The following is a 27,074-nucleotide window of genomic DNA, read 5'->3' as shown; positions in this document are numbered from 1 at the left end:
TTAGCCCTCGGGCTGCGGTCAAGCAAAATCAAATGTGCAAAATTAAGTTATACACAGTACATGAAAAGGAAAAAAAAAGTAGCAAATCAGCGTGATAAAATTTCATTCCAGCACAAATGGCCACAAGAAGCAAACACAAGTCTAATGAGAAGATCTTTCTTCTCTCATACCAAACACATGAAAAACAGGTAAGGAGAAATTGAGGACAAAGGCCAGACGAGGTAGCAGCTAGGTGAGCTGCTCATGGACCACCAGCACAGAACTGTACATACCTCACACCAGTGACACATCAGGACTCTCTGTCTCTCCCATTTCACCTCTAAACAAGGAACAGTAGGCCTGACTAAAAAAGCCAGCAGGGTGGTAGCTGCAATTAGTTGGCTATGAACAATCTCCTTCTAGACCATTCAAATTGCTTTTGTTGAGTTTCCTCCAAGGTGAGGTAGGCCAACAGAATAATCAGCGCTATTTCTCAGGGGGCAAGAGGGCTGTAATGCAAAGTGAAGAGAATGAGGGACGTTTGTCACAAGCACCGCGCCATTTGATGAGGAGAGTGCAAAGCGATAGGAAAGAGGGCTTCAGACCTTATCTCTCTTTTTGATAAATCCATGTTATGTCAGTTTATACTCACTTGAGTTGATGGAACAAAAGATAAGACATGCTACATGCATTGTGAAGATAACTCTGGTTTCTAGAGTAATTTTTATTGTGACACTACCACTCTGGTCCTGTCTTAAAAGGTAAAAAGAATAAGCAGCAAACCAATACCTTCATGAATAACATGCTGCTCAAAGACAGAATGCTCTGGACTGAACATTGACTGAGTATCCTTTGTCAGTAAGGCTTCCAGAATGTACAGGTATCACAGTATCAGAATGACCATAATAAAAAGAGAGGAAAGGAATTTTCTTTAACTATGTATGGGTAAATTATGCAGATACATGCAACAAAATAGATTTTTCTTTATTCTTGTAATTGAGAGCTCACAGTATTTCTTTTTTGTACAAAAGTGGATGCAACTGTAACATAAAAAGCTGAAGATCTACACAGAACATAGTATGATTATATCTCCTGTAGCAGCTTCTTTCTTAATCCTCTTCCAAATCCCTCACATACAAAGATAAATTCTTGCAATCCTGACATTAGGATTATTCTTGAAGTAAAACATAAGCTGTAATCTTTCTGAAGCTGCCTGCTGCTCAGAATTAGGGCTGAGTGTCTGAGCATATCCATATTGCAGGGACCCACTGGGGCTCATCCTGTGCACGATGGACTGCAGACAGCAGCTGTGCAGATGCTTCTTGTAAATTGTCATTTACAATCACTTGATCAAAGAACTGACCAAACTGAGCTTCCATTTTCTTAGCCGAATCTTCCATCTCCTGTAAATCTTCTTCCTGCAAGGCACAGAGTAGGTCTATAAAGCTTTAGTCTTGTAAAGAGAAACATACCTGCCCAGCACCTGCAGAACACCTCGGGCTGTGTAATCAAGAGGTGAACAGATAGTACCAGTGTGCTTCATGTCATTTACCATTTGCTATAGTAAAGTATGTCTGCTACAGTCAGTTCCAAGTCTCTGAAACAGAGCCAACTGCCATGTCCTGCCCAAGGAAATACCTTGTCTCTCAGTATGCACCATTTACCCCCAAAAGGTTATTCTACTGATGAGTGCTGGCACGGGATGCTAGGGACTGGATAGCAAATCCGCTAACACTTGTGCCCTTGTTCCACATGTTAGTTTATTCCCCCCCAGTGTTCACGTTTCTTTCTGCCATAGTGATCATGGTTCATTTCCATATACAGTTATGACCTGAGGTCTCCGAAATTTTAAGATGCTAAATTTAATTATGATTTGCATGGAAACTATAGTGACAATGCTCTAGATGTGTTGTAAATACAAGATACGCATTTCCTACAAGCAGGATTTGTGTTTTTTCTGTAGAACTTGGTACAGAATTGATACTGATACTGTCATTAAGCATACATGAACTAACAATACATCCTTATAACTAGATAAAAAATTGATTAAATTACTGAATGAACCACATTCCAGGTATTTCAGTGCAAACAGTAAATGTATGTGTTAACTCAGATCTTGTCACAAGGCAGTTAATAAAAACAAAGATGTACAAAATAGCTTTTCCTTTAAAGACATTTTGAAGCAAAATGCCTCCAACCCCTACGTACAAATTACAAGCCTTCTCCTTCAAAGCAAATGTGGAGGGGAAATAAAAATCCCAACAAACCAAACAGAAAGAGACAAGAGTAACTTAGATTTGATCCTAAAGACATAATAATCTTTTAAAGACGTAACATAGTATGACACATTATGTTCTAAACACAGAATTCCAGAATAATAAGCTGAGTCTTTTCATTGCCCAAACCTCACCTTGAATTTCATGTTTACGTAGTAATCTGTAATGATCCTGGCATTTTTACGAGTCTGCCTCATGCAGCTTATGCTGGATGGCTTGATGAATATAATGTAGGGCTTTAATTCATGAGTCCGGGCTACTTGTATGCCCTGCAAATTAAGAGTAAAAAGAAGTTAAAGTATTTCAGGTGTATTCATCCCAGTTTTACTACCATAAAAAACTAACCCCAAACTGTTACAACGTGCTGTTATCTCCAGACCTAGCAGTAATCTTTTTCAGGAATGTCTATTTTAAAATGACCTCGCTAATAATCCCTGGACCAGACATTGTTAAGCAACTGTAGCACACCAATCACTTAATTCCGCTTGGCAACCTTATTAGAAGATGCTTTCAGCTCCAGTGAGGGATGGGACATTGTCATCAACAGATCTCTACAATCAATAACATTAAAGATGGTTCTGAAATCTTTTTCTTTTTTTTTTTTTTAACTGCTGGGGAGCTAACTTTGGAAAAAGTATACCTTTATTGTTCTATACTAGAAGAAAGTATCGTGCTTTCGGAAATCTTTCTGCTGTGTAACATTCCCTGATGATAATAAATTTTAAACTACTGCAAAGCAGTGGAGGGAACTAGAAAAAAGAAAAAAAAAAGCACAGCGTGTAAAGTTGGCCAAGCCACCAGATTTAAAATACAAGTATGCAACTTGGCAATAATTCTCCTACCTCACAGCAGTTACTGAAGAACAGCTACGTGCTATTACTTCATACCTTTCCCAAAACTTGTCCTTTAAACTCACCCCCTAAAAACTGATAGTGGCACATCTGTTCAAGTAGCAAGATTACATTTCCCACCCCCACCCCTTATTTAGAAGTGTAGCAGAAGAAACCCACAGACATTTTTAGGTGTGAAATGAAGACTAAAGCGTGGCCTAATCTGCCCCTTGTAGCAGTTTGGATTTTGAGTAGTACCCCACAGATCATGTAACTTTCACTTTTATCTCAAACGGCACAAACTTGTGCTAACCTAAGGCTTTGACTACACTGGCTCTGCATAACTAGAGGGAGGTGTCTAAAAGTTAACTGAGTTATGGTGTTGCTCTTTACATTCACTTAGAAGAGATGCTGAAACCCAGTAGCCTAAACAGCTCCTAAGTACTAAATATGCAAGTAATTCAGAGTAATACTAGGATTTTGCTGGACACAGCTTTATGTCTCTTAGATATTTAGAAACTCAGGCCTTTATTAGCCTTATCTTCATCAGCAAATTCAATGCAAAGATAGAAGGAAAAAAGTGAATAGTGTCTAAGTGAAAAGATTAGCATGGTAAGTAGTTCTGGAAGTGTTAAAGGTAATAAAAGTAATTAAGAAAAGAAATATAGAAGAATGCAAAGACTGCATTTGAAGCTTTTTTGCAATGCCCAGCAGAGAAACATCTGGTAATTGCCCTAACATTTGAAGCACCTCCTGCCAATATCTGCTGGGGCATACGTGGAAGCTGTGCAAGATGCCCTTTCTCATACAGTAAATGTTTGCAAACTGCGGTCCCTAGATGAGTGGTGGTCTACACAGCAAGCACTGGCTGGGGGTTGCTGCAAAGCTGTTTGGTCCTGTGTGCCACCAGCTTGCTCCCAGCTGTTAAGTTACTCCTGAAGAAAAATAAACGCATGATATAGTTACCTGTTTTTGCTTGATTACTTTAATAAGTTGCTGCTTTCACCAAAGGGTGTTCAGAGACTGCTAACAGAAGGACAGAACTCTCAACTAACAGGGCTTGGAGGGGGAAGAAATCCCATGCAACAGTCTCCACATGAGAGAATCATCCTTGCTTTAAGCAAGTATGAAAACTCATTTCTGCACCATTCCACCTGCTAATGCAGCTGCTGACTTGGAAACAAATGAATGATACTGATCTGTATGCGCTTGGCACTGTAGTATTCCTCCCACAAGACCCATCCAAAGAATATTATTAACAAGCACCATGAGCTAAAGCAAAAAACAAGACAAAGCAACTAACACCATTCTCATAGCTCAAGAATGTACAGATGATTATTTTTCCTTCCAAGAGATACAAACTGTAGAGTCCGTGCCCCTTTACAACTCACCTGTGGTTCTAAATCTATTACGCAGATCTTTCCTTCATCGAGGACTGTCCGCACTGCATCAATACTGGTACCATACAGGTACCCTTTGTATTCCCCGTATTCCAGCATTCTGCAGCAGCGGAGAGGAAGAAGGAAAATGAAAGATCACGTGAGTCTCAGAAGGTTCCATTTAAGGGTGATATTCTTCAAGTGTAATGCAGTCATGAAGACTGAATGATCATAAACCATAGTGAACACTGATGAACAACCTCCACCTTTGCTCTTCCCTGCTACACTGGGCACAAAATCAGAACCATTACAGTTCAACATCTCCAAAGCATGCAACTCATCTTGTTGTTACAAATCATGTGTTTAGAGGTTGTGATTCTAATGATAAAATGCTTGTGATTTCAATAGTACTGATAACTACATAAATCAGAAGATCTCAAAGCACTTGGCACAGCTCAAGGTGCTGAGCTGTTCTGTCTTAGCAGAGGGATTATTGAGACATAGAAAGGAGCAGACACTTTTGAAAGTTTGGCCCTTAGAGTTCAGGTGCTGGAGGTGTCATCACTGCAGAGGTTTTGCAATGAAGATGTAGATAGGAACAGGTCTGATTCATTGCTCAATTTTAGGAAGCAGTCTAGTTTCCAGAAAGGTTAAACTCGTAACTTACAAGAACATCAGAGAATTCTTTAAGTTCGAAAAGACCTTTAAGAGCATCAAGTCCAACCGTTAACCTAACGTTGCCAGGCCCACCACAAAACTATGTCCCTAAGCACTACATTTACACATCTTTTAAATACCTCTAGGGATTGGGACTCAACCACTTCCCTGGGCAGCCTGTTCCAATGCTTGAAAACCCTTTCAGTGAAGAAATTTTTCCTAACATCCAATCCAAACCTCTCCTGGTGCAACTTGAGGCCATTTCCTTGTCCTATTGCTCGTTACCTGGGAGAAGAGACCAACACCCACCTCGCTACAACTTCCTTTCAGGGTGTTATAGAGAGCAATAAGGTATCCTCTCAGCCTCCTCCAGACTAAACAACCCCACTTCCCTCAGCCACTCCTCATCAGACTTGTGCTCCAGACCCCTCACCAGCTTCGTTGCCCTTCTCTGGATGCGCTCCAGTGCCTCAATGTCCTTCTTGTAGTGAGGGGCCCAAAACTGAACACAGTATTTGAGGTGCCAAGTACCGGGGCACGATCACTTCCCTACTCCTGCTGACCACACTATTCCTGATACAAGCCAGGATGCTTCTTGGCCACCTGGGCACGCTGCTGGCTCATATTCAGCCGGTTGTCAAACAGCACCCCCAGAACCCTCTCTGCCAGGCAGCTTTCCAGCCACTCTTCCCAAACATGCTGCGTGATGGCACTTGAGATGATCTGGTCCATAACTTTCCCTGGCACTGAGGTCAGGCTGACAGGCCTGTAGTTCCCCAGATCCTCCTTCCAGGCTTTCTTGTAGATTGGCATCACATTTGCCAACCTCCAGTTGTCTGGGACCTCCCCAGTTAGCCAGGGCTGCTGATAAATGATGGAGAATGGCTTGGTGAGCACCTCTGCCAGTTCCCTCAGTGCCCTTGGGTGGACCCCATCTGGCCCCCTATACTTGTGTGTGTCTAAGTGGTGTAGCAGCAGGTTGCTTACATTTCCCCTTGATTATGGGGGATTCATTCTGCTCCCCACTCAGGGAGCTGGGTACTCCAAGAACAACTGGTCTTACCATTAAAGACTGAGGCAAAGAAGGCATTAAGTACCTCAGCCTTTTCCTTGCCCTTTGTCACTATGTTTCCCCCTGCATCCAATAAAGGATGGAGGTTCTCCTTAGCCCTCTTTTTGTTGCTAATATATTTATAGAAGCATTTTTTATTGTCTTTTACAGCTGTAGCCAGATTAAGTTCAAGAGCTTTGGCCCTTCTAATTTTCTCCCTGCATAATCTCACAACATCCTTGTAGACTTTCTGAGTTGTCTGACCCTTCTTCCAAAGGTCATAAACTCTCCTTTTATTCCTGAGCTCCAGCCAAAGCTCTGTTCAGCAAGGCCAGTCATCTTCCCTGCCAGCTCACCTTTTGGCACCTGGGGACGGCCTGCTCCTGCGCCTCAAATGAGCTCAGGCCTGGAGATCCCTCTTTCCTTTAGAAGGATTCTGAGATTAATTATAGGGGAGCTTATTTGCAACTGCACAGAGTTTTTGAACCTCAAGTCAATTGACCAAAATTTACACCAAACATGCATAGTAAGTATAAGCAGAGGAGCCCAGGCTTGGGACCTAACGACAAAACTGTCGTTTCTTGGATCATGTTACATTTTAAGTAACAAAAATGTAATTTGTCTCTCCTAGTTACCTGTGGCTATACACCATATTTTCAAAAGTTTCCTTTGATACGTAGTGATATTCACGACCATTCATTTCATAACTCTTCTGAACACGAGTTGTGTCTGAAAGGAGATATACACACACCCACAAATCAACTGCAAGTAAATTCTTGTAATTTTATAAATGAACATGAGACAACTTTCATGAAGGACTATAAATCAGTATTTTCATAAGGAATAAAATGAGTTGCTTCCATGTTAATCTACAGCAAAAGTTTTGTCTACTGTACTAGTTGCCCAGTGGCAAATCCTTGAAAATTAGCAAAGCACATCTGTATTTCTCAGAATGGAAGGAGAGTGATTTAATCCAAATATCTGTGACTCAAACCAATCAGGAACTGCTTTGGAACTGGTTACACAACTCTTTTTACTCCTCTGAGGTAAAATTTATTGAAGTTCATTCAGAAACATGCTACAAGCCTTCCCACACTTGTACCTTCCCCATATCTGGGATCTTAAGCACAAAAGAATTCCTGAATTTTCAACCAGCTTCAGATTCATATATTTCCTGTTTGGTTATCCAAGTCACAAGAATCAAATAACCACAGATAGAAACAATTTCAATTATTACATCAGAAATTAAGCTGTGTAAGTCTCATCTGAGACTAGAAGGCTAATAAGGAAAGCTGCAAAGCCTATTAAGCACCAACTTCTGTTGCCTTCATTCTCATATCTGATCACTTAAACACTAAGAACTTACAATATCCCTAAGAAACATTCTTATTTTTAAATCTAGGAAAAGCAAACATCAAGATTAACAAAATCACACAGACAATCTACTGCTACATAAAGGTTTAAGGGTTTCAGGAGCTGTAACTTGCAAATACCTTTGGCTGATTTGCCAAAATAAGGAAAGAGATAGTATTTTAAATGAACCCTTATAAAAGCAAATGGCTCTGGCTTTCAGTAGAGCTGAAAAAACAGCCATACGGCAACGAGTGTTTGAATATACAAATGCAAGAGGGAGCTACTTTACGTTTCCTAATCCCATTGGAAGGGGGTAGTGGGGGAAAGAGGAAGAACATTACATACGAGGTACGGCACTTCGAAACTCTCGTGGGTTACTTGCGATAAGCCTTCGCCTTAGCTCATTCACACCCACTCCTGCAGGACCTGAAAAGGTGGAAAAGCAACTGCTATTACTGACAGAGGCACTTTTTGCATGCATACCCCCGATTTTCTAATACAATGCATGTACACAAATGAAATATAACTAACTTCCCCCAAAATGTACCAGAAGTGACTGAAGCATATTGATTGATTCAGGGTACAAATCACCTCCCATCAATACAGTCATACTCAGGAGGCAACCCATTTTAAAAGAAAGAAATTATCAAATACTTCCAGACATAGAAAGGACAACGGATTTGCCTTTACCCAGTTTGCTTTTCAGGATTATAGAACACTGCAGAACAACAGCTTCCTTTCAGTCACTATCACTAAAGATTTCTTGAGAGCCCGTAGCCCGCTTAATGCTGTATTTCCTATAGCGAGCATTACTAAAGGCATCTTTTTTTGGCTGTCCCACCTGCTCAGATTTTTTTAGCCTGCAGCTTAATTTTAAACATTCTTCTTACCATGGCCATATCCAAGAATATAACACTAGCTGTAGAAATGCCTCCATGTAAAGATACTTTCTAGTAAGTTACGAGTGTTTTCTCATTGCTTTATTTAGCGGTCCCAACTGACTATAAAACTGAACCATTTCCCTAATAAAATCCATATCAACCAGCATTCATAACTGTATAGCTTCTTCTGAGGATTTTTTTTTTTTTTTAAACACATTCACTAGCTCAAGCAAATATGACAATACATACATTAAATTTCAAAACCAATAACGGGGTCCAATTACAGACAATCAGTCTTGCAATATTGCTTTGAGAGCTACCTGCAAAGTCTGCAGCCACTGCAATCAGCAGCAGGAAACCTCAGTGGATCAGCCCATGACTGACTGTTACAGGTTGTGAAATTTGCATGAGAAAGTAATTAACCTCTTACCCACTAGTATAATCAGTCTGTTCCGGTCTGCTGGGTGCCGCTGGTACCTAACCACCTCTTCATATGGAGCTGCAAGAGTGCTGTAACAGCTGCTGGGGCACCAAGCGTAACAGGGCTGCTGGTTGGTCCGGGATTTCCTGCGACACAGGCGCATACTTCTACGGAAACCAGCTGTAAGGGGCAAAAACATCAGTACTGGAAAATACACCTGAGAGGCAACCAGTGCTTTAGGCTAGTGTGTCGCTTTCTAAGCCACACGACATACACTTTTTTTGAGCTTTTTGCAGGGTGAAAGTGAATTTCATTGCTGCACTTGGTATGTCAGCTTGGTAGAACCTCTGAGCATTAAAAGACAGCTAAAAAAAGAGGTCAAATCTCACTGAAAGTCACCTGAAAATTAGCCCTGAATTAAAGACCCCCAAAAGATCCCCAAAACAAGCCGAAGGAGAAGTTTCAGGCCACATAAAGCATCACTAGGGAACAGGTCAACTGTTTTTTGATAGTGTAGCTGCTTCACTCTCGTAAAGCAAATCTGCAACATTTGCTTCAGCCTCCAGCATGAATTCAAATATTTTAAAGCTCGCTATGGATAGGTTTGTTGCTCCACCTTATCATCCAAGCCCGAAACCCTCACTTTTAGGTTTACTTTGCTACTGAAAGCCCTCATGATTATTCTCAATGGATGACAGACAACAGAACATTATGCCCTAGCAAAATTAGTTGTGAAGTAAGGCAAATCTTAATAGCCAGTCCGATTAAAATAGTGATGGCCAGGTCTTAGTAGAAACCTTACAGGAAGAGAGATGTAAATAGAGAGGACAAGTATTAGGAGGAGGAAAGCAACTTCTTGAAGCTTGGAAAACAGAGCAAGTAGAATTCAATTCAGTAATTCTTTAGGTGAAATAAAAGAACAAGGCATTTTATTTAACTTCAGACAAGCAATCTAGATCAAGCCACAAACATCTTACTTATCTTTAGTCACTACGTACCAATAAAAACTCGTTGACCAAATTCACCAAATTCTTCCTCTTCTGGAATAGAAAGAACAAATACTCATGAAATAAAAAAAGAACAGTGAAAGCTTAAGAGCTAGACCACTAGCAATTATTGCTGATTCCAAATGAACAACCGCATTTCAGTAAACACATGGAAATACCATAACTAATCTAATAAAAAAAGCACAATACTCCGTAATATGAAATATTCAATTTCACATGATCAATGACCAATTCAAAGGACCAATATTTCTGTAAGAGAAAATTAAACTTAGAAAGTCTTGGTATTTTCTGAATTACATTTGAAACCCATTAATTTTTTGTTTCATTCCTAAGATAACTAGATGCCAGGCAAGGTTTTGAAATACTTATAGTCAAAAAACCTCCACATAATTTAAGCTTTTCAGGTGAAATCTAGTTTACAAGAATTCTTTAGTTATAATATTACAAAAACCAACAAGTCAGTAGCTCCAAATCAGAAATAAAAAATTTATAACTCTTTCAGCCCAACAGCATGCTTGGAAAATGCAACATGCATCTGCTCAGATCTTTCAGGCAAAATGAAGACCTGATTTTATTATTTTTATTATTTCTTATTAATCATCTTTGGATCAGTGATATCAGCACTCCAACATCCCAACTAATCTGTTTCTTCCAATTCTTTTTGTCCCCATTTTCATGCGGTTCCCTGTGAAGGCTTAACCATTCAGGTGAGCCTTCTAAATCTCTGTATGTATTTTTTTAAAATTAAATCTCTCCTGTAAGGCTCAAAAATATCAATTTCCCAATAGATTAATGCTCTAACAGTTTTAAAACTATTTTATAAAGGTGATTTGAAAACAACTAAGGAAAAAAATGGTGTCAACAGTGTTTAGAGTTCTCTTCAAAAACAACTCTTAATTTTCCCCTAATCATGCATGCAATTATCCAAACTGTGTATTCCCTTTATTTAGGCCTTGCTAAAGCAAGAATGAGACACAGAAGACATAGATATACCTTTAAAGGTAGTAATTGTTCCAAGAGAAGAATGTTATCTTCATTTGCACAGCATGAACTGTATCATCTTTTGGCACCAGATTCTTTGATTGACAGTTATTTCATAAGCTCACAAGCATCAAAACAAAATTAGATGCATCTTAGTTACTCTTCTTTCACATCTATACACTTTTCACTACTTGTAGCTTTAAAATACAGTTTCATTCCCATGTTTCCATATGTACTAATGACTCCTTGTTTATGACTGTAGAAAAATCTACTTGGCACAAAACTGCTCATTCAGGGCAAAGTTCAGAGTACTGTTCAGCTGACATATGCCTCTGTCATTTCTATCTTCAGGTCTTTTGAGCTGTCATTCAAATCTTTTTGAGCATTTCTGCTTTATCTACCCCTGTTCTGTGGTATGGAGTACAGTATGGAATCCTACAGGGAACAAGCAATTCAGCTACCGGGTATTGTAACAGGAGTAGTAGTTCCTGGTAATGCAATAAACACAGATAAATTCTAATAGATTACTGCTTATAGGATACAGGGAGAAAAAAGTTAGTGTTACCTTCTTTAAGCTCCTCTGCACATTCAAATAGACACAGACATAAAACAATTAGTTTTGAGAAGACAGTCTATACTAAGATTAAAAAAAAAAAATCCAACCAGCATTGTCCAATGCATTTAGGAAATTTAGGAAACAGGTACTGCAGGCTTTAAATCTAAAATATGCCTGTTCAAGCATGAATTCTCAGTTCCCAAAGAATGAGACACTCAGCTACAGCATCTATGTCAGTATTGTACTTGCAAAATATATCACACAGATGTTCAACTACAGGTTAATTTAAAACAAAATGTAGGATAGCAAATATTTGCACCTTTATTCCTCCGACTGTCTGGATACAGCAGAGAGCTGACTCAGCGCTGAGTAGTGAATAAGATTTGCAAGAGTAATCCCCAAGTGCAGTTATCAGAAACATCCTAGCCTGAAAACAAAAGGCTGCCCTGTAGACCTGGTTCTGTCTTAAAAGCTTTGGGCATTGCTTGAGAGGTGGAAGAAAACAAACCACCTGTGATAAGATGAGAAGATCCAACTGGCACACAGGAACCTTGTGGAGAAGAGCAAGGGTGAGGTGGAATGACATTTTTCTCCACAAGATTACCAAAGATCTCAAACAAGAAGTTTAGCAGTAGTAGATTTATTTTAGTGGAAACATGATTTATTTTAGAAGGCTTAAGTTTTGCAGAACTCTGAATATGCTGTAAATAGGTAGCTGTTCCCCTCCTGGCACCCCCCAAAAAAGAACCCCCAAAACAGCTTGTTTGAAAAAAAAAAAAGCACTGATTGATTGTATATCTTACACATAAATCATTCATTTTATAAGAGCATTTTTTTTTCTTGCATGCCAGCCACACACACAGGCAGGAATCCACAACAGCTCTCCTTTTTACCACATCAACTCCTACAGGCACTGGGGATTCAGGCCTCTGTTACCTTAAGGTAATCCAATTATCTGCTGACATCAGTGCAGCCCCTGCTGTCACAGCTTGCATGGGTATAACTGATTAGGATTTGATAAACAGGTCTGGTACTCATGCACGAGAAGAAACACTCACACTTGTGGGATAACAGGACAAAAACCTTACTACTAAGATAAGCAGAGAGCAAGAGGAAGACTTCAGGCAGCAGGATTTTACCTAATGGCTTTTGAAGCCAGAATAGCTTCTAAAACTAAAATGGCATTCTGGTTTTTGCCACCTGCTTGTTTTTAAGACACTTGCTTCTCTCTGGACACCCTTCTCGCAGCAGAACAATAGCAAGGAATTTGGAGTTAGGTCAGAGGTACTTACCAGACTCAAATGTTTCTTCATCTTGTTTAGTAATCCAGATAGCAAAAAGATAATAAATTAAAAATTTATTTTCCTCCTACAGAGTTTCAGAATCAGAAATCTCAGTCTGTCTCACACGTACTTTCCCCACTTCCCTCTACATCAAGGTGGCAAAATACAGCTTGCCATGCTTGAACTAACTGGTCTCTCTCCACCCAGTCCTCTAGGACCACATTCCTCCATGAGAGCTTTCTGAATTACCTTGGGAGAAGGAAGAATGAATTGTGCTGCTTTGGGGAGCAAGTCCAGCTAACAGTCTTCACATGTACTATTTACATGTAAAAACCTATTCTTGCTCCGTGCCTAAGAAGGTATTCTCCTGAGATCAGTTTCTTGACAATGAACTGTGTGGGTTCTCCGAGACTACGATCATCTGTGACATTAAATCTACAATAGGCAAAAACTATGGTAACGTTACAGCCACAGTCCAAAACCTGAATCAAAGAGGCTGGATCTTGTTCAGGCAGGTATTTTTGGGGTGGTCCCTCTTTTTGGCACACTTCACTAAGTACTGTACACCAGAACTGCAAACAGCTCATTTTAATACACAAATATAGGATGAGGTTTCCAGGGTATGAAAAATAGAATTTTCTACCATTAAGTTCACTAGGAGAATGAGTGCTTTTATCAGGGAAACAAACCCAGGCTTTAGCTATGTACTACCCCAAAGCAAATAGAACAATCTCAAGTGAATTCAGTTACCTGTTTCCACACACTTCTCATCAATCTGCATGTCATCCTCTACAGATCAACACAAGGGAAAAAAAATTAATCTGAATCAGAAAAATACCAGGGAAGAAAAATCCTTGCAGATCTTACAAGACTGAACTCAGACATCAGAAAGGAAATATTTGAAGCTCAGATCAGCTTTAGACATCTTTAAGGATTTTAACAGTTAACTCCAACTTACTGATGTTCCCTGTCTTTAGTGAGGAAAAGGCTCTTAAACTATGCTCTGAAGGGCTTGGGGCAGAGGCAAATATGTCTAACTTGAATTCTCCTTTTGAAATAATAAGAGACTTATTATGGCTGTCGCTCTGTTTACCCTGTAGATATCTATTCAGTATTACCATGACAAAATAAAATTTTTCACTCACTCCTTTCTCTCCTGTAGCTTTTCTAAGTGTGTTTCTTTCCAATATGCTTCACTCAAGGGCAGTGCTTGGTTTGCTTGATTTTTTTTATTATTTTTACAGGGAAGAAAAGACTGATTGAGCTTCCCCTCCATCCCCAGACCTCATCAGTTCACATCCCTGAAATGCTATCTCATGGGCTCAGGCAGTCTCATGGGCTCACAATACTGCACTCTGTGTGTGTGTTCTATTCTCGCGTGCCCCTCCAGATGGGCCCAAGTAGAAGCTATTTTCCAGTTACAGGGCAATTATCAGGGCATGCATCAACCATATTCTGCCCATGTGTAGCCTTCAAAGAAATATTCTCTCAGAGCTGCTCAGGTCAGCTGCTGAAGATGGGAGAGAAAGAGGGAGAGGAAAAAGAGAAAGGAAAATAGTCTTTCTTTCCTAAAGCAACCCATCCAAACTGTCAGTTCCCTGCCAGATAATGCATAGCTGAAGTTTCCACTTCAAGGCAATGTAAGCTTCTACTATTTCAAGTGAAAAAAAGACTTGATTTCCATTATGCTAAGCACAGAAAATGCCAAAACCTTGGGTTTCTTTTGCATGTATTTACCAAACTGCCTCATTTCTGACAACTCTGGCCAACCGTACTCTGGGCTGCATCAGGAGAAGCGTGGCCGGCAGGTCGGGGGAGGTGATTCTGCCCCTCTACTCAGCTCTGGTGAGACCTCACCTGGAGTACTGCGTCCAGCTCTGGAGCCCTCAGCACAAGAAGGACATGGAACTGTTGGAACGGGTCCAGAGGAGGGCTACAAAAATGATCTGAGGGCTGGAGCACCTCTCCTATGAGGACAGGCTGAGAGAGTTGGGCTTGTTCAGTCTGGAGAAAAGAAGGCTATGGGGAGACCTGATTGCGGCCTTCCAGTACCTAAAGGGGGCCTATAGGAAAGATGGGGAACGTCTTTTTAGTAGGGCCAGCTGTGTTAGGACAAGGGGAAATGGTTTTAAACTAGAACAGGGTAGGTTCAGGCTAGAGGTAAGGAAGAAATTCTTTACAATGAGGGTGGTAAAACACTGGAACAGGTTGCCCAGAGAGGTAGTGGAGGCCCCATCCCTGGGAACATTCAAGGCCAGGTTGGATGGGGCTCTGAGCAACCTGATCTAGTTAGCAGTGTCCCTGCTCACTGCAGGGGGGTTGGACTAGATGACCACTAGTGGTCCCTTCCAACCCTAAACATTCTATGATTCTATGATTCTAACTTTTTAAAAAGCCTGTAAAACCATGTGCTATATTGATTCCAGGTACCAGAATGCAATGTTGTCCAGATATGATCTCCTACCTTCTTCCACAGTGCTTACTGCCCACAGCATATCCATTGAAGCAGTTAAAATGCAATAAAATTATGATGAAAGAGAGCTCCAGCTCAAACAAACAAAGCAATCAGTGTGAGGCAATGAAACACACTCAATCTGGGAGTTATCACAAGAGAAAAATTAATTTGATACCAGTACAAAGAAACATAGAAGAAAACAGGGAGGGAGAAAACAGGAAGAATGTTCTTTGTCTGGGAATAACGGGGTGTTCACAGAAAGTTATAGCTGGCAGAGGACTGTCACCATGAGTAAACTCATGGGCAGCATAGCTCATCTTACACCTCAAGGAAGAGAGTTCTGTCAATAGTTTTGATGACAAAGAAACATTCTAAACATATCGCATGGCATCTTCCAGTGCAGAACTGTTACCTGTGTCCCTGGAAAGCCGTGCTAGTACAATTGTCACCTCAGACTTACATCCAATTCTCATAGAGAGAATTGGCTCTCCTGGATCTTACAGACCTCAGAAGGAGTTGAATTCACAGCTTCTCTCAGTCAGAACCCAAGCACACTGGAAACAACCACCTCCACCATCACTGCTCCAGGTACAACTACCATTAAGTATTTATTTTCCTGGGGACAGTTAACACGCTTCTGAGATTACAATATGGCTCCAGTAACAATGTCTTTGCATTAAACTGAATTGTACAAGCTTCTGTTTCAGTATCCCTGGAAATAGAAACAAGACTTTTCTTTCCTACTTTACCATTCAAATAACTTTTCACTCACACATTGATGATTTAAGACAGAGATGGGGCTGGAAAGGCTGAGACCACCAGAATTCTCGCTGCTTCCTACATAGAAATAGATTTGTCACAGTTAAAGAAGCAAAACAGTCCACAAGCACATTATGCTCCAGTCAGATTCGCTGCTGACATAAGATCAATCAGTACTGAGCTGACAGAAGACTCCAAGAATGGAAACACTAGTAATGTTCTAGCCCACTGCAAAGTCCTGAAAGAAAGCCAACATGCTATCAGAACTATTTAAAGGCAATTTCCAAATCAGCTGCCCAGATGTATTTAGAGTATTTGGTGTTTATATGCAAAGGACAAGAAGATAAGCCATACTGTGGGCACAGACTCCTGGGAGTAGAAGAGTGTGCTACTGTACGGGTAGTAGTACTACTGCCCCTGTTACTACACAGAGCCTCTTCCTTGCAGCCTCAATCACAACCTCGTTTGATTTCAACTTTCATTATACAGACCACAGTTAGGTTTACATATAGTACAAATTGAACCTTATCATCTACAATTGCGTGGCCTTAGGTTTTCCTAAGGGTAACACAGACGGGACATGTGGTTAGAGGATCAAACTGAAAAGCTGCTACAGCAGTTTAACTACTCCAGTTCTGAAAGCATGTAGTGTAAAAATAATGGGCCATTTATGCAGAAAATAATAAGCAAAGGATCCTTGTTCTTCCCTGAACATGTTTTTCCCTCTCTTTTAATCTGGTCTACTCAGTTTTGACCAAAGTTGGAGAGGTCACTTGTGCTTCACAGGACATCTTTAAATACCCTCAGCAAGTTAACAGGTGACAGCAAGCTGAGTAGAAGTATTGATCTGCTTGAGGGTAGGAAAGGACCTGAACAGGCTGGATAGATGGACTGCGGCCAATTGTATGAGGTTCAACAAGGCCAAGTGCCAGGTCCTGCACTTTGGTCATAACAACCCCATGCAACACTATAGGCTTGGGGAAGAGTGGCTGGAAAGCTGCCCGGTAGAGAGGGATCTGTGGGTTCTGGTTGATAGCCGACTGAATATAAGCCAGCAGCGTGCCCAGGTGGCCAAGAAGGCCAACAGCATCCTGGCTTGTATCAGAAATAGTGTGGCCAGCAGGACCAGAGAAGTTATCCTTCCACTGTACTTGGCACTGGTGAGGCTACACCTTGAATACTGTGGTTCAGTTTTGGGCCCCTCACTACAAGAAGGACATCGAGGCGCTGGAGCATGTCCAGAAAAGAGCAAGAAAGCTGGTGAAGGGTCTGAAGCACAAGTCTGATGAGGAGCAGCTGAGGGAAGTGGGGTTGTTTCACCTGGAGAAGAGGAGGCTGAGGGGGAACCTTATTGCTCTCTACAACACCCTGAAAGGAGGCTGTAGCGAGGTGGGTGTTGGTGTCTCCTCTCAAGTAAAAGGCGATAGGATGAGAGGAAACAGCCCCAAGCTGCACCAGCGGAGGTTTAGATTAGACATTAGGAAAAATTTCTTCAGTGAAAGGGTTATCAGGCACTGGAATGGGCTGCCCAAGGAAGCAGCTGAGTCACCAATCCTGGAGGTATGGGTAGATGCGGTGCTTAGAGACATAGTTTAGTTGTGGACAGGTATGGTTGGACTTGATGATCTTAAAGGCCTTTTCCAACCAAATAATTCCATGATAAATACTGTTTCTTGATACAGCTATGCCCTTATACTATATGTTTAGTACCCCCCTCTTCCTCCCTGCCCACTTTTTTTTTTTTTTTTTTTTTTTTTTAAATCATAGGTGATGGACCTAAGCAATCAGGGCCTTTAATTTCCACCCTTCAGCTGCTACACTCCACTAGATGTCTTGGCAACTAGCACAGAGACCAGGCAACTGCTGTGAACTTCTTAGACATCAATTTAAGATCATACAGGTGATTTCAAAAGCTTGTTCTCACATAGGTACTCTTAAGGGAAGGAGAGCAAGAAGTCAGGGAACAGAAAGAGGAAAGATGTTTGTCAGATGTCACTCTGAATCATACTGATATATAACTTAAGAAAATTTTAAAATAGGTAAGTCTGAATAACTGGCTAACCTTCGAACTGGAAATCAGAAAAAGTAAGAGTTCTTTACCTTTTAAGAAGATGATTTGAGGGTATAAGTCCAGCACAGGCACCAAGATCTGAAACTTTCCTGGCCTGCCACCAGAGAGCATCATTCTGGTCCACAATCTGGAGTATTTCACCCTTCTTAAAAGGCAAACCTGCATCAGCGCATGGTATGGCAGGATCTTGCAAGGGCCAATAATCTGCCATTGCTCGCACATAGAGCTGGTAAAGAAAATATACAAGAGTAAGTGGAAGCCACGTTTAGAACAGATAAAACGAGCTTTATAATCTCAGAGCCAGATATTGCCGCTGCTTTAGTCAATTAATGATTAAGTCAAGTTTTAAAAACAAGATCAAGCCACAAACCCTGTTCATAAAGGGAGAAAAAAAAATCACCTTACACATTATGAAAAGAATGGATCTTCAACCTGTAGATCAAGCTGAAAATGTCTTTAACTTTAATACAACCATATTTCAGTTTACTATCTTTACTGCTCCAGCAACAGCATAGTGCTGGGAGCTGAGAGTTAGACATAAAAGCAAGTCACGCTTTAAGGACTGCAATAAACTTCTAAGCAAAACCATTTCTTTGTATCACACCATTAGACATTATTGGAGCAACTGTTTGCGGTAACAAGCCGGAAAAAAGAATGTCTCTTACTGTTGTTTGGTTGCTGACAGGCCGATCAGAAACTGGAATTAATTTGAACATAATTGTCCCCTGAGACAGGGCCTAAATGATTAAAAAAGGGATTAAAATATGACTGGTGTTCAACACAAATAACCAAACATTGGCAGCACAAACTTTACACAGCATGGCTTTGAGGTTACTATAATGTCTATATTACAAATAGAATTTAGGCAGACAGAGTCAATATGGGAATACTGTATTTTTTTTCAAAAGGAAAGTCAAGAATGAAACTTCAAAGTCTTGCTAAATATTTTTAATTCAATGAAATCTATGTTTCATTATAAATATATACAATTTCAACTTTAATTGATACCAAACTTTTCTACTGAAATCCGACTTAAATTAGCAGCAGGGTCTGGTTAGACAAGTGATGTAAAGGGGGGAGGGAAAAAAAAGTTTAAGAATTAAGCATCCCAGTAGAGTTTGTATTTCTTATACCTAGAAATAGTACAACCACGGAAATAACGCATAGAAAGACTTGATCCTGACTACGCACAGCAATCCTTACTGACTGGCACTAACACTTTGCAGTGAAGAACCTTGAAAGATTGTAGGCAAAACGATGAGTAAGTAAGAGGGTCAGTTCAACAGATTTCTTCATGAGAGTTTTGACAACAGTAATTACCACTGCCCTTTTTTGCAAGGTGAGGTGTGTAGCTTACAAGCTCATTCACTCTGCTTTAGTGCATTTTGTAACATGGACTCTTATTAGAACAGCACCTTCCCAATACTTTCTTGAGGAATATTAACTGAGTGGAACTTCCAGAAAAATGATGAATCAGTGAAGTCTGAATAAATTAGTATTTTTCCCAGAAGCTGCAGGTAGAATAGCCGCAATTAAGTTACCTTCTGCCTGGAAGAGGGGTTAGATATAATTCTGGTTTCATACATTCTGATTTCATGAGCAGTTATGAATAATGAAACAATCTGAATTTTCTGTTAAAAATTTCAGACCTTCTCCTCTAGGAGTGTGTGTACATGTAAGAGAAGTAGCATACAGTTACTCTTAAGGTACAAAGTAGAAAAAAAAGATTTAATACCAGAATATTAATAACTTGCTCAGGCTCAAGTCCCTCAACAGGAACTCCATTTACCTCCACCAGTTTGTCTCCAGCATACAGCAACCCTACAGTGAAAAACAAGGATGAAAGCAGCAACAGAAGTTTTATTGCAACATGGATTATCTTGAGTAGGCAGGGCAGGGACTCGCAGATATCCCGCAGGTTTGGAAGCCAGCATTAAAAGTTTCCATATACCAGGGGTGCAGGAGGACATTTTGGATGTACGCTATATTGCCCCTAGATAGGGCTGCAGACTTCTGTGGGTCACAAGAAGCTTGCATGCTGCAGTATTCTTATTTCCTCCCACCTTCGCCATACAACATGTTTACAATCTATTGATGATTTGCCTTAAAAGTAGCAGAAAGATTTTAATATAGCTCCATTTCCCAAAGTAATATCTGAATCTATTCTAGCTAAACCCATTATATTAGTAGACCATGAAACTTAGAATCAGACCCTTAAAAATTCCAGGCACAGTGGAAGGCCTTGGGGTTCCTCTGTCCTTTACAAAGTCTTCACAATATTGTTTACTTTTACTTTTTCCTTCAGCTCAATTAAACTAGAAACTTAATCAGCTATTGTCTACAGTTTGGGTTTTCTTCTCTATACAAAGGCCAGAAAATACTAAAAGGAACTATTTTATAATTATTACAGTTCAACTTTACTTCTGATGTTTTACATTTTAGTTCTGTTAGATTTCCCAAGGAACATGTTCAATTCTAGGATGACAAAGTAGTAACATTGCCAAGGAAACTCCTTGGAAGATTGCTTAGCAACTAATGCTACCAAAGTGTTCAGTAGACTAGTGCCAAGAAGTGTTACTACATATTTCTTAAAGCCCATTATTTTCTAGAATCAGAGGCTGCTGATATTTTCCATTTCTCCATTAGGGAGTGAGCAGCTGGTATTCATACTACACTGCAGTTTGGGATATTCGTAATCAATCTCATGACAGATTTATCCAGGTACTGGCGCCAAAAACACGTAACGAAAACTGGATTCGTACCTCGACTCAGGCTCAAACATTGCACGCTCATATGAAAGTCAATGAAACCAGAATCAAAGTCACTGCAACATACGACTATTTACAGTGCTGTCCAATGTACACACCTTCTCACTCTATAACGGAAGACTAATTGTAGAAGCTAAGCTATTATCTTACTTCAAATATCTTATTTCAAGTTCAGGTTTTTGTATTACTTTGTTTCAAATTGCACATACCACTTCTGTCTGCTAGCCCACCATGGATCACACGGGCAACCGTTATGTCACCTGTTATCTCATGGCGTTTAATGGTGGCACCCTGGCAAATAAAAACAAAGAAAAAAACCACACTGATCACCGAAGAACCCCTGTAAGTTTCCTTTCTCATCACAAGTCTGATCTTCACAATGACAAAAAGGCATTAAAAGATACAGCCTTTGTAACACCACATGGATCTAGCGATAACATTATTAATACTAAATCCTTCAGTGTCTTCAACTTCCATCATACTAAAATGACCTCATTGACTAACTGTAAGAAATCTTTTCTATATCAGATATCATCACTATTTTTCCTAAAATAGATTAGTTAAGCTATACAATGTTTCCCGCTTATAAGTACAAATAATTTCCAAAGAACCTTTCAGAGTCTCTCCTCCCTTCTTTACTACTCTGGCCAAAGGAATAGCTCTCAATCCTATTTGCATTTTCGTTATATGAGATAAAAACATGTGCCAAATGTTCAAGCCCTGAGTGGACAAGGCACTGGAACAACGTGCTGTAGTTGTACCCACACTGAGCAGGGCTAGATGCTCTCCTGAGGCCCTTTCCAACCTCAACAATTCTTGTGATTCTGTGAAAACTGGACAAGAGTGCACACAATCTCTGTGACATTCCTGGAAAGAAACCAATATGCAATATCGATACTCATGTAAGTTAAAATAATTTGACAGACATCAGAAAGCTCCCTCACCAGAGGCTGGTTGTTTTTCACTAAGCAGACAATCCTCATAGCTTCCTCATTTTCAGGTATGTTGTCTGGCAGTGGTGGAAGGGTTGGTTCAAAGTCTTTCTGGGCCACAGTGTCATGGGCAGATAGCAGGGCCTGGTACAAACAAAAACAAGCAAACCAACCAACCCATAAGCAGAGAACAGGCATCAGAAAATAAGTTCCTTTGTGAACACAGATCCCTTTTACACTGATATTTTCTTCTTTCCACTTGGAAATTCAAAATGTGAAGTGGTGGGTGTTTTTTCTTTTTTACCTTTCCCCTCTCTGCTTCTTCTGGAAAACTTACAGAAGATGAAACATTCCTACTGGGAACTCTATGCTAAAAAAATGCAGATTTTTCTATTACAAGGAAAATTTGGTTTTATGTGTCTGCATCAACTACTCAGAATTTAACTTTTTAAGAAACATCTTTCAAACATAGCCCTTAAATGAAATGCAGCCAACTGCAGGCACTTCAGATACATAGTCCACGTCTGATTTCACAACTCTGTTAGTTCACGACTAGGAAACAGTGTCTCTTCCAGCTCTTTTGCCATCTGCTTCCGCTCCCACTGCAGACAGCTCTCTGAGCAACCTTTTTCTTTCCTTTAAGCAGGACTTGCCTTTAAGTGTGGGGCTCGCAGTAGTCGTCTTAGCTCTTTGATCTCTCCAGACTGAGGGGCTTCACGCAGTAACTCTACCACCTGATAAATTTAAGAGAAAGCAGAGAGACTGATTCTGGTGAACAATTAATTTAGAAACTGAACTTAGAGGAATATGGTAAGGTAAGAGTGTTCAGCCTCCCACGTTAAACGACTCAGAACATATCCATATGGCTTGCTCTAGGATTGGACAATATGACCACAGCTGCACAACACTCAGCCAGGTTCAATTTAGTTCAGGCACAGTGCCATGTGCTCTAAATTAGTTTTTTCTCCTCTGCCTCAACTGATTTAATCACTAATGTTAGTTTCTCCACTTAGTCATTAACTCTCTGTCTAATTCAGTTTAAGAATTAACCAGCTATTATGATTAGAAAAATCCAAAAAGCTTTTTCAAAATCCTCAAGTCAAACTGCTTGATTGCAGCCATAACACTGACCACACAGTTACATGGGTAGAAAAACATATGACCAGTAGTTAAAACAAATAATTTGTGTGTTCATTACATCGGCCAGGGCTCATGCAGTCCAATGATCACAGCTGTACACATTTCTCATCCCCCCCACTCTTAACACAGTCAGAGTTATCAGGTAGTGACACAAATGTGTGAGAAGAGAATCTTTCAAGTTTATATAGCACACTGAGACCTGAGGCACAAAACAAACACCGGAACACTGTTACCTGCAGCTATGTTGACTAATTTGGTATGAGTAAGTAAAGCAATACACTATGCACACACAGTCTTACCTCGCGAGTCAATGCGCGTGCCTGCAGTGTGACAGGAACTGGTCTTTTTCCGAGGTAGTGTTGGAGGCATTCATAAATCTATTGCATGCCGTGATAGAGAAGACAATGCAATGATTATATGGTCTGTTCACATGATTATATAGATACATACACAACACACAGAGAACATATTTCTAGGAATTTCTCAGTCAATCTAGAGCCAAAGAGCTTGCAATCTCCACGTCTATTTGTCTTAGATACAGTTCTAGTTGAGAGACACACCAGCCAAAACTCTGTTCTATAACAACATCAAATCTTCAACTACACATCAGATAAAGCATAGGCAAAACAAAAAAAATGTAATTTTACAAGCATCCATGCCAAAAAGTAGGATATGTAGCCATAGAGAGATTTAAGAAAAGACAGCCGAGCAGTGCTGTGTTCAGCTTATGTCTCCATCTCCCTGGCCTTAATACAGATGTGTAAAGTAGAGGAGCTTTAATGTCTAGGATGTTATGAAAGAGAATAATTTTTTTTCTTTACAGCAAAAGTGGTTTTGTTCACCTTGACTGCTGATGTTAGGACTGACATTAAGACTATCAGCATTTAGTCTAAATAAGCATTCATTGTCCTGATACGGCAAAATAAAATAGCTATCCCCTAGGGACTGTTCTCTAGGAAACTTTTGCCTTCACAGCTGAGTATTACTTTACCTTTAAAAGTGCTTGCAGCCAGCGGGATCTGAGCAGGTCATATAACATGCCAACACCATTGACATCTCTTTTACAGAGCAAACTCAGTTCTTGTAGCACTAGAGTCAGAACATGAGATACACCTGAGCCCAAGAAACAGAAAAGCGCAAGACATTTCATTTCAAATAGAAGACCAACCAAAGCTAAACAGTGACCCAGGCCTTTGAAAAGCACCTTTCCTCAGTTCATACTTTGAAGAAATGCACCCATTTCCTGTCTGCTTCACTTGTTTCGTGCAATCAACTCTGTTGCATTAAGAGCGTTATTTTATTTTAGTATTAACCAGCAGGGTTAGGTCACTACTAGCAATTTTCAATGGACCCATGAGAAAACCACAAAGGGAATCTCACACATACCAACCTGGGTTCAAGCTCGTACCTCCTACTGAGAAGAGGTAAACATAAAAAATTGCCTTGTTCATTTTATAGGCTTTTGTTTTGGATAACCCACTGTTTGGGCCAGGGACCATCTGTTTTTCTCCACTCTTGAGAAGTGCAGACATTTTGGAGAATATCACTAATGAAAATGCAAATTCCTGCCAAATACATACCGTTGTCACAGACACCCACAGCACGTCCCAGGAAAGGGGAAGAACTGTTCTTATATTAGAAGCAGCATTCAATCTATTAGGAACAGTATTCTAATACAGTGGAAAAGTGAAAAATCCAGTATCTTTCTAAAATGTCAAGTGGGTAGAAACTAAGAGATGACAAATAGGTAAGATGTTACACAAATCATAGAAAGTGAGGCCTAGACACCAGCTGGATTTTTGTGAGTGCGTGGAATTTAATTTTACCTCAGAAATGACAACAGATCATTTCTGCTATGTGACACACTTCCCAGGAAACACAGTATTTATAACAGCACTAATACAATACCGTACCAAATGGTAGGAGTTAGACTTATTAAGCTATAAGGGTTCTTAAAGACACCATAAGAGTTGCATGCCTGACTCCCACTGAATGTCAAAGGACGGCAAGTTCTCAACTCTTGTTTATTTTGGTAAGCACAAGCTGTCTCTTTGCTTTTTAGGGCCAAAGGAATCATACAATACAATTGTAACTGGAGACTTTCCTTTGTATTTGTTTACAACATTAAACTTGTCGTGTTTCAATGAGTAATATTGTAATATAAGAAAAAAAGTGTTGAAATAAACCCAAGACACTAAGAGCTTCTAATGTTACATCAGCCAAAGTCAAAGTAATAATTTCTTAAAGCTAAAGCTCATCCAGCAGACCCACAATAGCTAGTGCAGACAGTATCATCAGCTGCTACCATCCAGTCACCACAGCCAACCTGAACATGGAAGCCCTTCTTTACTTCTCTCCTGAGCACAGTGTTTATAGCCATTGAGTTAATTGTTTCCTGTATCAGCTCTAGACCTTGATGTTAGCAAGACTTTAGTGAGATCTATCTTCAACTTCAGTCTCACTGAGGAATTTTCCTTATGCATGAATTTATACAGGCACTTGCCTGCTAAGTTTCTGCAGATGGGACCTTTGCTTCAAGCATAAGGCAGAATTAGAGTATCCAAACTGGGAAAGCATGAAAATGTACCTAATTATCAAAATAATCATCTGGTTTAGGAAAGCAGACACTTAAAAAAAAATCATAAACTCAGTGAACCCTGATTGTGAGCCCCACAAGGAAATATCTCCCAAAACACAGTTAACTTAAAAGGATTCTCTTCTGCAAGGACTTCCAGTGCCTAGTAGAACATTACCTTTGGTGGAGACACTTTTGAAGAACTTTTCCTCATTACTGGGTGCCTCTTTTTGAGAGGACTTGTACTAACCATCTCCTAGAATGCAACCCCTACATTAAATTGGGCTCAGATAGACCAAGATGTTCCATACAGAAGCACAAACCTTCAGAGAATCACTTCCTTAAGCAAAAAAAGTCCCATGAAATTATTAGTAATTCTTAATACAACTGCAGAGACCCTTGACTTTATAAGACAGAAACAAACGCCACGTATTCTCTCTGACACTCTCTAAATTAACTGCATACCACCATTAACAATAAGATTAATTCCAATTATTAAGTAGTAACATTTCTAGACACATTCACCTCTCTCTTGACTCAATGGAAGAAGAGTTACAGGGACCAAGGAATAAAACTTTTTGTCAGTTTTTTTTCCTCTTTAAAAAGAGAGATGGAAGAGTTATGAGTACCATTATCTTGACTGCAGACTGTTGGCACCTCCATCTTTTCCTTTATTCAAGGAGATTCCACCCACTTTGAGTACTGCATTCACGCCAAGTAGGTTTCACAAAGACAGATGCTGAACTAGAGAAAAAAAAAAAAAAAAAGAGTACACTCATATCAGAATACTGTCCGGCATTTTAGATTGATAAGAAAGCAGAATTTAAATTAAGGGGGGCAGCCGTTCATATTTGAAGTGCACAACATGTTTCAAGCATGAATTAAATACATGAGTCCTAGATGTGAATTCAGTTGCCTGCCAGACAGACACATCTTGACTGCAATAGGACATTTTACTTCATTCAGGGAACTGTCATTCTGTTCCCCAGCTTTTTAAGTGCACTATCATGGAAAGTTATGATTTTTTTCTAAAGACTTTTAAAGCTTGTTTTATGTAAAGATAGCTTAGAAAATAATCATATTCAAGAACTTATTACATTTAATTTCCCTTGTTATTGACACAATATTAAAATCGAAAGATTCTGGAGTTTCTACTGAATTTTCATTGAGCAAGGACATGATTTTTGCAAAAAAAGGGATCCCTGTTTCTATTGCTATTCAAATTTAATGTCTTTGAAGGATTTGTTCCACTAAGATTTCGTATCTTCCTCTATTTCCTCATAGCAAATTAAAACAAAAAACCCAAAACCAAATTAAAAACTATACATCTTACCTTACTGGTATCATCATCTCTCTCAGGCAATTTACAATTGGTTGCTACTTTTAGAGGTAACTTCTTTGATTCTCTATATATAATCTAAGACCCCCTCCTATATTATCTTTCATTATAAAAGCAGCATATACTACCTTTGTTAATTTTTTTTCTTTAAATTTTAAAATAGGAATTTTTAAGCCAACACTTACACAATTAATATGTACCTCTGGGGCACTGACCTTTTCACATACAAAAAAACAGGCCTTCTAAAGTTTTCTTCTGAATACCTTCCCTCCTTTAAACTTCTGCGAAAACCTATCACTGACCTCTGATGTTTCCTTAGACTAGAAATGGATGAAGGTCTCCAATCTATTGCTAGTAGGAAACAACACAGTACAAGATTGC

The 27,074-nt window shown here is 39.8% G+C and overlaps 1 protein-coding gene across 1 annotated transcript; it reads right to left on the bottom strand.

Annotated features, from left to right (window-relative positions):
• Positions 1 to 1,205: 1,205 nt before the first annotated feature.
• Positions 1,206 to 26,069, bottom strand: MPP4 (membrane palmitoylated protein 4). The gene is made up of 21 exons (XM_035899114.1): positions 25,984 to 26,069; positions 23,771 to 23,892; positions 23,079 to 23,156; positions 22,293 to 22,373; positions 21,652 to 21,783; positions 20,917 to 20,998; positions 19,675 to 19,760; positions 18,605 to 18,676; positions 17,969 to 18,165; positions 15,882 to 15,946; positions 15,119 to 15,136; positions 13,405 to 13,443; positions 12,664 to 12,684; positions 11,381 to 11,395; positions 9,826 to 9,867; positions 8,837 to 9,007; positions 7,871 to 7,951; positions 6,808 to 6,901; positions 4,477 to 4,585; positions 2,390 to 2,524; positions 1,206 to 1,397 (listed from the first exon to the last, which is right to left on the bottom strand). Exons 1-21 carry the CDS (start codon positions 26,015 to 26,017, stop codon positions 1,206 to 1,208), a joined length of 1,866 nt encoding a protein of 621 aa, XP_035755007.1. The 5' UTR covers positions 26,018 to 26,069.
• Positions 26,070 to 27,074: the final 1,005 nt, after the last annotated feature.

Source organism: Egretta garzetta, unplaced genomic scaffold, assembly GCF_000687185.1.
Source record: "Egretta garzetta isolate BGI_Z169 unplaced genomic scaffold, ASM68718v1 scaffold297, whole genome shotgun sequence".
Lineage (NCBI taxonomy): Eukaryota > Metazoa > Chordata > Aves > Pelecaniformes > Ardeidae > Egretta > Egretta garzetta.
Note: the sequence above shows the minus strand (reverse complement) of the source record. Positions and strands in the feature narration are given on the sequence as shown.